The following is a 14,497-nucleotide window of genomic DNA, read 5'->3' on the forward strand; positions in this document are numbered from 1 at the left end:
GCCCAGGGATGGACAGCCCTGAGTGCGGGGCAGGGCCGGGCAGAGCACTCACCAAACCACAGCTCCTCACTCCCCAGGGCAGGGGCTGGACAAGCAAAGATCAGAGCGTGACCCAAAGACCAGGGCTGAGCAGCCCCATCCCTGCTACAGAGAATGGACCTGGGAGCTGCAGACACAGCCCCTCTGCACACAAGGACTGAGAGGGATAAAAGTGTGCCAACAACTGGGGTCTGCACCTCGAAGATGGGGATGGTTGTGGTGTGATCCATGTCGGCCTACAGGTGTAGCCACCTAACCTCCTGCCAGCTGAGACAGCCCCTGGCACAGGGATGAGTGGATGAGTGGATATGATGGACAGGAGAGGAGAGGAAAGGAGAGTTTATCCAGGACACCAACAGACAAGGAAATAAAAACTGAAGATTATACTTACGAGATGCTAGAGATTCCAGGAGATGCAGGGAAAAAGAAAGAGAAGAGGAATTCGTTAGTGCTCAGCCCCAGCCAGTGTTCTGAGGGATTTCTCACTCCAGAAGGAATACTTCTTGTTAGGTGGAAGGAAATTGCTTTTGAAATTAAACATTTCTCAGTGGTGAGAACTCCAACTTGACAGAGCTGTATCCTCCCTGGGGAAGCACTGACATGTGGCCTGGATGCCAAGTGAGCTCCACACAGACCCAGAGAACATGCAGATGTACAAGAGCTGGATGTGGCCCATCAGGGTGCACCTCCACAGGCTTCTGGAGCAGGGACAGTGCTGGACCAGAGCCCAGGGATACCTGGGAAGCCACCCCAACACCTCAGGGAGGTGCCCTGAACTTCTGGAGATGTTTCTGTGCAGTTTCTGGAGGCAGCACAGAACCTTCAGAAATGGTAACCAAGGGGGTTGTGCTCCTCAAGGGTTTCCTTAGGACACCATTCCCCAAACCTTTGGCCTTCAAGCCCTGTAAGCCCTGCCATGGGCCATCATCCTGCAACAAATCTTCTGCTCAGCAAATCTGCATTCAGAGAGCAAAGGATGTGCCCAAAGGCAATGTGCTGTTTTTGTGCATGGTTTGCAGATCAGATTAGAACTGTAAAACACCACTAATTGTTCCCAGCCAACATTTTTAAAGAGTTTTTTTCTGGGGAATGCAGCTACTCTGCTACTCAGTGTTGGATCCAGCCCTCCCTGCAGCAATCCTTACAGGTCTGATCCAGTCTGAGTTACCCCAAGATCAACAATCAGCCCCTTTTCGGGATTTGGGAAGGGAAGAGTATGAGGAAAAGGAAGAAATATCAGAGAAACAGATTACAAAAAGGACACCAGATCAGACAAGAAGAAAACAGGGAGAGCAGGAGAGCTGAGGGAATTCCAGACATTGGAAGAAGCACACAGGGAAAAAGTGACAAGGCTGGAGAAGGGCCTTGGAAGGCAGGACATTGTCTCATTTTCCTCACTTGGCTTTCCAGTCAGGTAGGAAATAACTGAAGCCAGGAAGACAAAACTTCCTGACAAGTTGGGTACAACCTGGAAATGAGGCTTTCCTTGCTCTGTTCATCCCTTTGAGAAGTGTCTCCTCCCAATGCAAAACAACCAGGGGCACCAAATCTTGCATGGAGTGTGGAGGGAAAGGCTCTTCCAACTCACATCCCTCCATACTTTGCAGGGATTTTAGTGATAATTTCTTCAAATGACCAGACTAGAGCAGAACTGCAGGGCTACATCTTATCCCATAGAAAGGGGATGTCTCTGGAATGAGCGACGCAGGGAAAACCTGGAATAACTTTCCCTTGGGGAAGTGGGTGCAGCAGAAGGAAGTGGTGGAGGGTCTCAGCTGGTGCTCCCAGAGGACACCCCCTCTGCATGGCAGCCAGGGCCAGGGCAGTGTCACAGACAAAACAAGGGAAGCACAGAGAACTGAGCAGCCCAAGGAGTTAAAGAAGGTAAAACCAAATAAATGAGAACAATAGGAAAAAACTAATCAGTGGAACAAAAATTAATAAGAGACAAGTTTCTCTCTCTCTCACCCCTGGACTGTGATGCCAAACACACAACTCAGCTCTCAGACACAGCTCTGAGCAGGCTGTGGGCTCTGAGATCCACACCAAAGCCACAGCAGGGGTTTCACTTACGCTTGCATAGTTGTAGTAGCGGTGTGAAAACTGAAGAGGTTCTCCTTTGGGAACCAGGTTCGTATGGGGACATCATCTGGAAGAGACAGAGAGCAAAGCCTGAGCATCCAGGGGGCACAGACGTCCTTCAGACAGTCAGACTTCCCAAGCTCTTTCTCTTATGACTTTTTTTTTCAGCATCCTGCCCTGTACTGAGCAGGAGTCTCATCCTCCTCATATATATGCACACTGCCACCCAGTGCTCTGTAAATTGGTGCTAAGCCTGTCTATCAGGCTACTAAATGAAGAATAAAAGCTCTATCCTAAGCACAGAAGATTAGAGTAATCCAGGAATTACAGAAGTGACATTTGAACTGGGGAAAAAAAACCATCAGTGGAAAGAAACATTTTTCATTAAAAGCATTTTCCAGTCTCTGCTTTTTCCCTTACAACATTAATTTGAAATGTCCCATTCCTCCAGTTCTTTCTGATATAGCCTCTGGTGGAAGCCTCTCCTGAGAATTGTGAGCCTGAGATCTCTTTTGGTGCCACTGAAGTTTCAATAAACCCCTCACACACCTGCTCCTGGTGACCTTGCCCTCAGGAGTTCATTTGGTTTGGAAGTCAAGCTGCCCATCAGCTATAAATCCAAAGGTAACTGGGCTGACTTGGTCACCTCTGTTTGTAAACTGCCCTGCCAAAACCAACTGTGGATTATTTCCTAATTCCAGGGCACCAGGACACTGCACCATCTTCACAGAATGATCACTAAGACAAAAAGCAGGCAGCAAAATAAGTCACTAATTATATGTGTGGGATGGTGGTGCCCAGGAGGAGGAACCTGTCCCTGAGACCTCTCAGCCTGGAGTCAGGCAGGAGGAAAATTGGAGGGGGATTGAAATCCACTGCCACAAGACTTGAGAGATCTCAGTGGACTGGATTCCTGGGGTTTGGGGCTAACTAATTTTTCATCTTGCTTCACTCCCACTTTTGTGGTTTCCTTGCCCAATGCCTTGCCACATGTTGGTGTTGCTTCAGGCATTCAAGTTTTCAGATCATTTGCAACTGTGGCATCTTAGCCATTAATATTCTGGCATTATTATTATTATATATATAATTATATATATATATTTATATAATATATATTATATTTTTATATATATATTATTATTAGCTCACTTGCATTGGTCTAGACCCGGTCAAACCCCACATGTCCACTGCAGACATAATTCCTACAGACCAGTTATCTTACCAAATGTCTTGTACAGATCATCATATATTACAGACTGACCCTGCTACTCCCTGAAAGTACAAAAAGTGGCTGCAGTCACAGATGCAAAAACTGCTAACTGCAACTGGGGAGAATTCCTTTGAAGTGAAGCTTCCCAGAAATCTATAGAAAGCTGTACCAAACACTCCTTCTCAGCTAAGAGTTTACGTCAAGTCCTGTTTAAAGGCACCTTAAGGAAATATATATGTTAAATGAAAGCTGCATTCCAGTGTGGTAAAGACTCGTGATGCAGTCCCTAAGTCTGCTCTCCTCCAAAACACAGAGAAGCAATACAGAACAACTCAGACTGTAAAGGAATTACTTGTTTGAAGTCTCAAACCCACAGAAGTGGTGAAGGAGAAGTTGTACAAATTCCTTTTTAGCCAACAATTCTGTACAGACTTCTCAGGGGCTACACATCTCAAAGAACTGACATCTCTTGATGTATTTTACAGCTTTTAAGCCACTAGCTTTGGTTCAAAGCAAAGCTTATGAACAACAGCTAATTTCCTTAGGAGCCTTTGCCTGGACCATCCCTGGGAGCCTCCCCTCCTTTTCTCCCAGACAGGAGTCAATATAGGAAGGATATCCCTGTCCTACACATAGCACTCAATGGAGAACTAAGGATTTGGGACCCTTCAGAGGTGTCTCTTTACCAGCCAGAGGTAGAACAGCAACAGAGGAGCACACAGGTGGGGACTAGGCAGCACAGCTCAGCTCCAGAGCTCACCCACTGAACTAAAATTCAGACTATGGGTATGGCTGTTGCTGCCAGCAGTTTGCAGGCAGCAAACTTCTTTTTGGCCAGGCAGAGCAGCTTGTTCTCCTTCCATGTTGCATCAACTGTGATGAAACAACTGAGGGGCCATGGGCTTGATGAGACTGGAGGAACACCAGCACCACAATCAGCATCTCCAGCCACTGCACCCAAATCCCAGCACCACTGTCCGTGGTGGATGTGGACCCAAGAGTGGATGTGTCTGTGACAGATGCTGGGAGCAGCCCAGGAGATGACAGCTTGTGCTTCCCTGTAATGGTGTAAACTCACATCAAAATCCATATTAAATGATGCCAGTCAGGCCTGGCTGCCATGAGTGTTGGTTGGCAGCAACATGTCACGTAAATCCAAACAGAGCAGCCGCACTGCAGGGTGAACCTCTGGGGAAATCAGCCTCTCCCCCATCTCCCCTCTTCTCTGTTCCCTTTTCCTGCTAGCCAGGCATGAAGGACATGCCAGGGAATTCTTCTTGCAGCCTGTGCCACTCGTGCTGCTCAGTTCTCTGGTTCTCTCTGACAGCACTTGGGTACAGAACACAAATGAGACCAAGCTGAGGAAAATTTCCTTCCATGATGCCAGTGCTGTGATGGGATTTGGGCTCGGAGACACAGCCCTGCCTGTGCAGCCACATGTGCCACAACTCAGAGGCTTGAGAGAATCACCAAGGGGAGCTGCTGCCTGTTTGTATGAAACACAAACTACTCATGGAGGCATCCACTGGCCCACTTTGTTCCCATTTAAGTAACTGCTCTTGATACGTATTCAGAAAGACAGATCTCCATTTCACATTCGTAACTGGCCCCAGCAAAAACTGCTGCCTAGTTAAAAACAGATATTAAACTCCAAGGCCCAGAAACAGGACATGGCATCTCCCTGCAGGATTTACCAGGACACATTTTCCAGCAAATTGAGCAATTTAGGTCCAGCTATGAGGAGTTAAACCCCTCCATTAGTGATGTGGAGCTTTCCTTTGGTTCTGCATCAAGTAACCTGCTTCAGTCCCACAGTGCACAGTGCAATTTTGATTTGTTCAGAGGTGCTAGTTTGGGATGGGATGAAGTTAATTTTCCTCACAGTAGGTGGCATGGGGCTGTGCTTTGGATTTGTACTGAAATTTGTACTGAAATCCAGCCAGGTTGGACGGGGCTTGGAGCAACCTGGGAAGGTGTCCCTGCCCGTGGCAGGGGGTTGGAACAAGATGAGCTTTAAGGTCCCTTCCAACCCAAACCACTCCCTGATTCTCTGAAAACAGTGCTGATAATACTGGGATGTTTTGTTATCACTGAGCATCCCTGCCCATGGGGAATTAATTCCTTATTTTACTTCACTTGCTTTACCTAAACTGTCTTTATCTCAACCCACAAGTTTTCTCACCTTTACCCTTCCCCACCCCACTGGGGCAGTGACTGAGCAGCTGCTGAGGCCAGAGTTAAACCACAACATCAGGAGAGCTTTCAACACAAACCCACCAGCACTAGGCCAGGGAAATCTTCCATTTCTTAATTCAGTACACATCATGAGGCTGCAACCAAGTTAACTAAGCACCCTGATCTCCAGGAGACCAAGCCCCTGGGGTTGGGATGTCCTTTCCTGAAAATACTTTCTTTTTCTGACCTCAGACAAGCTTTCTGGCTCTGTCAACACATGCAGAGCCATCTTTTTAACAGGGGAAACACATAAGATCATAAAACCCTAAAAGGTTTCCACATAGAAAAACTCTTATCACTCCTTTTCTTGCACTTTAGCAATAAAAATAATAAAGTCTTAACTTGCACATGCAGTGTCTGATGTGAAGCCCAAAAAATCCCAGGGAACAGAGGGAATAATGCTTAAAAACCATGTACAGGATTCCATGGGACTGTTCTGCACATTTGATAATCACCTATTTTTTCACTACTACTCTTCAGTTTTAGGCCATATATTAATTTAGTCACATAATTTCAAACATCTAAGCATGAAAATACGGTCCAGAACCCAAACTCTGGTGATCTTACCTGTAGTAGACATCACTATGTTATTTACTAGGAAACTATGAACACAGAAATGCTGGACAGTTTCATCTCCACAGTCCTTATATTCAATTTCTTCTCCAGGAGAAAACCTGGACCTTTCCTGGCTTGACTCTCTGCTCTAAAAGCCTCAATGTGTGTTTACAGAAAAAATCAGACAAATTAGGTCAGACTCTTTGCCAGCCACATACAGGCAAAGATGGACTGTGCACTAGTTTATAATTCAAAGCACACAGACTGTGACATATATTTGATTAATGGCTCAGTTTTTAAAGACAGCCAGGGATTTCTTTAATGTAATTGAATAATTACAAGCCCTATTCCCTGAGAACACTGAGTAAATGGATAGTGAGCAGGGAAGAAAGTTCAATACTGTGCTATCTGCTGAATTTATGGGAAGCCCATGAGGTGGCAGTACATGGGGTGACCCTATTAAAATGCTTCCAGCCACACAGATGAGCACTTTGGGGGACACACCAAAGTGCAGAACACTGTAACCTGAGCTGAGGGTCCTACAGAGCACTGTGGCACATTCACAAAGATTTCCCCTGCCCAGCATGAGGCAGAGAGAGTCCTGCTCTGGGATGAAGGTACTGAGACACAGCCCCTCCTCTCTTGCTCTTCCTTCCACAGAAAGAGAGCCCACAGAGCTCACCCTCACTGAGCTGCACGAAGGTGTCATGAAAACCACCCAGGTCAGATGCTGCTCACCAGCTGGAAGGAGAGACAGCAGAGCTTGGACAGCTGGCCCCTAGCTGAGCTCAGCTTATTTCAGTCTCCTTCTTTGAAAATCCCTTTCCAGGAATGTTGGTGCAGGGCCTTGATTTGAAGCCGTGGGAGGGCACTGAGGGCACTTGGGGTGTTCAGCTGGAGAAGAGGAGACTGAGGGCAGAGCTCATGGTAGTTCCAGCTTCCTGGGGAGGGGCAGAGGAGGGGCAGGGACTGAGCTCTGCTCTGGGGGGACCAGGGACAGCATCCAGGGAATGGCTGGAGCTGTGTCAGGGCAGGGTCAGGTTGGATCTCAGCAAAAGGTTCTTCCCCCAGAGGCTGGTTGGGCACTGACCAGGCTCCCCAGGGCAGTGGGCACAGCACCAAGGCTGCCAGAGCTCCAGGAGGGTTTGGATGATCCTCTGGGGCACAGGGGGTGACCCTTGGGGATGGGCCTGTGCAGGGCTGAGGGTTGGACTCGCTGATCCTTGTGGGTCCCTTCCAACTGAGAATATTCTGTGATTCTGTGACGGTACCAGCAAGGTGCCAAAAGTGAAATGCTACAGGGCCCAACTCCAGGCGTGTGGCAACAAACCCTCCGTGCTGGGATGAGATGGTGTCACCCTCTGTGTCCCTTCAGCACCCAACACTCACCCCTCACTTACCAGACACTCGATCAACACTGTACATCCTCTCCAGCCTCTTCCTGTGCCACCCAGTCTCGCTGGGCGGATGCTGCTCCAGGTCAAAGGATTGCTGGGAAGGGGCAGCCAGGCGGGTGCAGTTTGGGCACTCCTTGGAGCCCTGGCGGTTGCCTGGCCAGCCCTTGCAGTGCCTGCTGACGCCGTGGGAGCCGCCGGCGCCGTGCCCGTGGTGCCCGTGGTGACACTCGTCCTGGGCAGCCCCCTTCATCACCACCAGCTCCATGCTGCCGTTCTCGTGGTCCGACAGCATCGGCCTCTCCCCGGAGATCGTGTACACCCGTGGCTTGGCCGCCTCGCTCGGGATCTTCTCCGCCTGCTCCTCAAAGCTCCTCTCAAACTTGCCGTCCGAGATGACCGAGAGCCTGCGCTTGTTCTGCGCCGCCTGCTGCAGCTCAGGGGAGTCCTCCTGCCCGATGTAGGAGTCTGCTAACAGGTGATCTGAAACAAAAGGCACGTGCTCCTTAAAACCAAAGCACCCCAGAATCAAATTCAAATTCACGAGGCTCTTTGCTACTGCTGCAGAAAGGGGATCAAGGAGAGAAATAGAGCAGGTTCCCCCAGGAACTGTTTCAGATGAATGTGTGCCCACTGCTGCCTTCTAAACCTGCAGAGCTGGCACTGAAATGAGAGACATTTCTCACAAATAGGTCCAATATTTTAAGCATGTGTGGCCACCAATGCAGGTCTTACTGCACAGCCTGAAAATGCTCCCATGCAAGACAGTCCTGGTTCAGCTGCAGCCCTTTCTGCTCCAGCAGGTTCTGAGCTGGTCACAGTCTGCAGGACAAGGACCAGCACAAACCTCTCCAAGTGCCAAACTCTGGTTTACGCATCAAGTTCTTTTAGAACACTGGGAAAGGGTTTGTTTTTTTTTCTCCTGATTTTCTGCCAACAGGGCAGGTACTGATCTGTATATACAGACTACATACCTGTGTGTACAGACTAGGGAACAAAAGGCCGGAGAGGAGTGCTGCAGAAAGGGCCCTGAGGGTCCTGGTGGGGCCACTTGGCCCTGAGTCAGCAGTGCCCTGGCAGCCAGGAGGGCCAAGCCTGTCCTGGGGGGCACCAGGCCCAGCATGGACGGCCGGGCCAGGGAGGGGCTTGTCCTGCCCTGCTCTGCCCTGGGGCGGCCTCACCTCAATATTGGGGCAGTCTGGGGGGACACAATGGAAGGAAGATCTGAAGCCATTAGAGAGTGTCCAAAGGAGGCAACGAGGATGGGGAAGGGCCTTGATTTGAAGCTGTGGGAAGACACTGAGGGCACTTGGGGTGTTCAGCTGGAGGAGACTGAGGGGAGACCTCACTGGGGTCTTTGACATCCTCCTGAGGGGCAGCGGAGGGGCAGCTCCAATCTCTGCTCTCTGTGAGCAGGGACAGGACCCGAAGGAATGGCTGAAGCTGCATCAGGGGAGGGTTAGGTTGGATCTCAGGTAAAGGATTTTCACCCAGAGGGTGGCTGGGCACTGACCAGGCTCCCCAGGGCAGTGGGCACAGCACCAACCCTGTTGGAGTTCAAGAAGCATTTGGACAACACTCTCATGGACAGGGTGGGATTGTTGGGGTGTCCTGTGGAGGGCCAGGGAGTTGGACTCAATGACCCTTGTGGGTCCCTTCCAACTCAGATATTCAATGATTCTATGAGATGAAAGAAATGCAGAAAGACTTCAGCTGAGAGGTGCAGCACAGCACCCGCTCCCTGCAGCACCCCTGGCCAGCACACCCACTGTGTGTGCAGACAGTGACAGCACAGCCCGTGGAAGCTGTCCTGGAGGAAAACACAGCCACTCCCTCTGTAGGGTAGGAAGATCGAAAGGAGAGAGACCCATGAGTGTAACTATCTTTGGAGCCCACACACTGGATGAAGTGCCAGGAAATCTCAGCATTTCCATGGCAATTCCATGCATGAACCCAACAGTAGCTCCCACCCACCTGCTAATCCTTTTTCAAGTGGCTGTTAATTACCTCTTACACTTCCCTTCAGATGGGAAGCAGCTATAGGGGACTGGCAAAAAGGCTCAGCAGGGAATGCATTATTCATGTGACTACTACCCCCAAAAAATGAAATCATTAGTGTCCAGCACAGACAGCAGCACTTAAAACAGAGACAGAAGGAAAACCCAAGCCTTCACTTCAATAGATATTTAAGGAGCTACTGAGTCATGACCTGGAAGAACTCAGCCACAGTTTGAGGGCTTGGCTGCCTTGATACTGGCCATGAAGAGATAAAGGAGGAAGAAACCTATCTCAGGACAAGACTGGTGGTGTATGAGTGTGACACGGGCCCTTCACTGCTGCCACGTTCTGCTGCCTTTGAAGGGCTCCTGTGACCCTCTCAGAAGAGCCTTCCCAAGCTGCAGACTGTCACATTTTGAATCTGAAATCCATCCTGGATCGGGCTCACATTGCCCAGGGCCTCTCCCCCTGCTGTGTTTGCAACCAAGACTGACCAGAACTGAGCTGGTCCAGGGTGTCACCCTCATCTCATTTTTCTGCTTGAGACACAACTTCCTCCAGCACCACCAGGACATAAATATGTCTCTGGCCACTCTGCTCAAGGAGTGACTGTCAGGACTGCTCAAGCTGACACAACTCAGGTTTCATTTCATTTGTCTCCTAGTGATACCTCACAGTCTCTGGATACTGGAGCTGACCAGGAGGAGACACTGCAGGAGTCCTAAAGAAAGAGCTGTTGAACTTATGGCTGATGCAGTCTTTCCAGGCTTCACATGAAATCAAAAATGCATGACTAGACGTAGTGAGGAGTCATGCACCTCACTGATACTGTCCAGGTAAAACAGGAAAGGCAGGCAGTGGTCTCCTGCACAGAGATGGTGTGGACATCAGCACCTGCTGCAGGAGGAAAGCCTGATGGACAACAAGGGCCATTCCAGCAGAAAACCCAGCAGCTTGTCCACTCAGTCCCACCAGCTGCAGGATACAGTGTCACAGACCAACCAGTGCAGAAGGTGTCCACAGGCTCCAAAGCCTCTCCAACCATATTTCACCCCTCAAAGGGCAGCAGGTGTGGGGATCTGCTCTCCAGCACCTCAGATCCTTTCCAGTTCCAAGTGGAACTAGAGTGGGTGTGTCTTGGGAAAACACCACCAAATGACTCTCCGAGATCTGCCAAGATCTGTGCTGGCTAATAGTGCCAAGCACACCATTTTTAAAATTAAAAACAAAGGCCAGTTCTCAGTACTCATCTCAACTTGTCAAACTTACTAATCTGTGTGGGCACAGTGACGCTACAGATTTCTCAACCAGCACAGAATCGTGGCTGACAGCTGCCCCTGCTCCTCCTGAAATTAATACTAGGATGGAAGATGTACAGCCTCCTCAGAGCAAACACACAGGAGTGTCACCTTCCCTCACGCACTGACAGCAGCACAATTCAGAGATCCAAGAACTCCTGAGCTCTGGGATCTGTGGCTAAATGGAAAAATGAAGCCCCCAAAGCACAGTATGTCTGGAAACGGTGATGATCACAAGTGTAAAGAGACCAATTCCAGTCTCTGTTTTACAAACACTGAGGTCTGTTCAGCCCCATAAAATTTACAGACATGCAAGTGGGACACGACTGGTTTCATGTAAAAGTCAGATTTTTACTGAAATCCTGGCAGCATTACAATTCTTGACCAGATATATTTGACATCAACTACCTGTCTGATCTAGCATGCAAAATGCGAGGACAATTCTTTCTTCCTACCTTACTTGTCCCTTCCTCAAGGTGTTTTCACTTGTACTTATGTAGGAGTTTTCATGATTTACACTACAAAAGGCTGTCAGCACACCAATGTGTTTTCTTTTTGTGAAACAATTGAATAATTCTTCGTTTTCATTCAATTTAGCACCTTCAGTAACTACACACTGAAGAAACAACTTCATATGCAAAGGGAATGTGAAGCTTTGTTCCAGACGTGTCGTTAATAAGGAATTTATCTACAGAAAAAAGCCAGTATGGAAGGAAAAGAGATTCAAATATCCATCATAATGAATTATTGGCTGCTAAAACTGAACCTGCACCATTTCAGGAACAAGTCTGTGTACTCACATACATGAAATCACACAAACAGGCAGCCCCAAGATGTGACCAGTGACCCTTCCTGTGCTTGCAGCGAACTGGATGCAGGTGCCACCTGCCTCCACTGTGGCATTTTAGGTTAATAGTTTGCTTCTGATAAGAAAGAAGTCAGGCTGGTCTAGGAATCAATGCTGAATTAGATCTGAGCCACAGGGATGTTGAGTGGTGAGACAGAGGGACACCAAGGGGAGTTCAGCAGTGACTGGGAGTCAGCTGCAGCAGGCTGCTGTTAACACCCTGTGCCTGGTGACTGCTGCTCCCCTCATCTCATTGTCACATTGCTCTTGTCACTTCTCCCACTCCCAGCTGCTCCATCCAACTGCCACAGCAGCCCAGGCCAGCGTGACTCGGGACTCCTGGCACAGCTCCCTCCTCTCCAGCCACTCCAGTGAACCTGACCTGGGAATGCCCCTGCTCTCCCACCTGCCCTCAGCAGCAACACCTTTGTCTCACACAGCTGCAAAGCTACTTGGGACCAGACAAATCAGGTTCCTTTTCATCTAGATTTCTGCTCTACATGGATTTGTTGTGCCTGAGATACTTAACAGCAAGATGAAGGGAAGGAGACCAACGTGTTTGATCTGTAGATCATGAGTTCAAACATCCAAATGGGATTTTCATCACTTCCCTGCCACCTGGGCCGAGTCCAACAGCCTGTCCAGAGCCCAGGGGCTTGACAGTCCAGTCCTGAGGGCCAACCCACTTCTCACCCCCCCCCCCTTGTCATTTACTTGAACACACATCTTTTTGGCCTCACTTGCTCCTGTCTGACATTTCTTTCTTCACCTTCCACACAGCACTGCCCACCACACTCCACAGGGCACGTGTATCACCAAAGACACTGACAGCAGTGATAACCTGTCCTGGGTAACTGGCAGTGTCTTGGAAAAGAGAGAATCCATATTTTCAGTACATGTAGTTCCCGATAATTAGACCCTTATTAGATATTTAAATACATCCTTTCTCAGTCAGTAACTCTAACCTGAGCACTCGCTCTGACCCAGGGAACTGTGAAAGGACTCGGGCTGTTTTTCTTTTGCTGTCACCCCGTTTCTGCAGAGCAGGGAACAGGCTGGGATCAGCCCCAGCTGACTGATGCCCATCCACAACTCACAGAGCCAAACTCGCCTCTGCTGCAGACTGCCTTGTAAGTTTATAAATCAAGGCAGAACATAGCCAAAAGGCACAGACAGAAGCACCAAATTTATTCCTGCATTTAGCAGCTAAACTGATGATTAAAGCACCTTAGATTTAAAGCTTCCGCTCCAGCATCAGAAGCAAAGTGGCAAAGGGGAATCCAGATAAACCCTATTAAAAGAACATCTGTCATCTGAGCAAAATAAATTTCAGAGAGAGAGTTCTCTCTTCCCTGCTCCACCTCAGCTGGATCTCTCTGGACCTGATGTTTATGGTACCAATTTTAAAAGAAAGAACTGACTTGGCCACTGAAGATGAATGGAGAGATTTCGGGTGTGCAGTTTATGGCCTTGCAGCATTGCTCACAGGAGTAGGAATGAAGTTAATGCTGGTTTTATCTTACACCAGGAGGAGTCCAGGTGATCAGTGAGGAGAGCAGAGAGGTGCTCTGGCACTGCAAAACCATAAAAACTATTCAAACTGCACAGCTGAGCAGTTTCTCTTGCAGCCTCAGTTCTGAGACCTCCCCCATGCCTGTCCCTGCCCCCCGGGGTGTGCTCCTCCCCTCCCTCTTCAGAGCCCTAATGCAGAGCTTCCTTCCCAAAGCTGCTGGACCCCAGCAGGACCCCCCAGCAGCCCACCTCGCTGGGCTCAGGGCTGAGATGTAGCCAAGAAACAGGCATGGGAAAAAATGGGAAATTTGTTCAAAATATTGAAGCACGAGGCAGGGATCTAAAAATGGAGACACGACAATTAAGGAAAAAAGGTCACGGTGGCATTTCAGCTGTGCAGGAGCTTCAGAGTCAAGTGAATAAACAGAATCACTGAATCACAGAATAGCTGGGGCTGGAAGGGACCTCTGGAGATCATCCAGGCAGAGTCACCTGGACCAGGTGACACAGGAACACATCCAGGTGGGTTTGGGATGTCTCCAGAGAGGGAGACTCCACGCCTTCCCTGGGCAGCTGTTCCAGTGCTCTGCCACCATCTGTGGTAAGAAGTTCTTCCTCATAATGAGGTGTTTTAGTTGTGTTTTAGTTTATGGCCATTGCTCTTGTCCTGTCGCTGGGCACCACTGAACAGAGTCTGGCACCATCCTCTTGGCACCTGCCTTAGAGATATTTGTATGGACTGATGAGATCCCATTTGAGTCTTCTCTTCTCTAGACTAGCCAGGCCCAGCTCCTGCGGTCTCTCCTCGTATGAGAGATGCTCCAAACCCCTCATATCTTTGTGGCCTCTGCTGGACCCTCTCCAGCAGCTCCTTGTCTTCCTCAAGCTGTACACAACAATGTGCACAATGTTCACTGTGGGTTACCCAAATCCTGACCACAGCCCTGCTGTGACTTTACTGGGCACCACAACCCCACTGCTCCCGAGGAAGGAATGTCACACACTTCCCTGCAAAGCCACAGGGAAGAGGCAAGGGCTGCTTCTGTAAGGGAGCTGCTCCGAGAAACCACAAGGTCACTTAGCTATGACAAAATGGTTCCAATTAGTCTTCTGTGCTCAAATGGGCCTAGAAAACAAACAAACTCCAAATAGTATTGACATAGTGTCTCATAGGTGAGTAACCTTTTAGTCTGGCCTCTAACATTAATGTGAACAGATGAAATTGTTCCTGTGAGACACGACCCAAAGGAGCAAGTGGCAGCTCCATCACTGGCCTCAGCATTTCCATGGCAACACTGTGACCTATGCTTTCACTCCCTTTATAAGC

The 14,497-nt window shown here is 49.1% G+C and overlaps 1 protein-coding gene across 6 annotated transcripts in view; it reads right to left on the reverse strand.

Moving 5' to 3' along the window:
• Window positions 1-14,497, reverse strand: part of NSMF (NMDA receptor synaptonuclear signaling and neuronal migration factor) — a 49,968-nt gene that overhangs the window by 22,003 nt on the left and 13,468 nt on the right. For 4 of the 6 annotated variants that reach the window (XM_027650043.1, XM_027650040.1, XM_027650042.1 and 1 more), the window contains exons 3-5: window positions 7,522-7,998; window positions 2,113-2,188; window positions 431-436 (exon numbers count right to left, since the gene is read on the reverse strand). In XM_027650043.1, the coding sequence (XP_027505844.1) occupies window positions 431-436; window positions 2,113-2,188; window positions 7,522-7,998 (559 nt within the window). The remainder of the gene's footprint in view (window positions 1-430; window positions 437-2,112; window positions 2,189-7,521; window positions 7,999-14,497) is intronic. The other 2 variants (XM_027650044.1, XM_027650041.1) reach the window with 1 other exon arrangement.

The sequence above is a fragment of the Corapipo altera genome, unplaced genomic scaffold (genome assembly GCF_003945725.1).
Source record: "Corapipo altera isolate COAL_440 unplaced genomic scaffold, ASM394572v1 268, whole genome shotgun sequence".
NCBI classification, from domain to species: Eukaryota; Metazoa; Chordata; class Aves; order Passeriformes; family Pipridae; genus Corapipo; species Corapipo altera.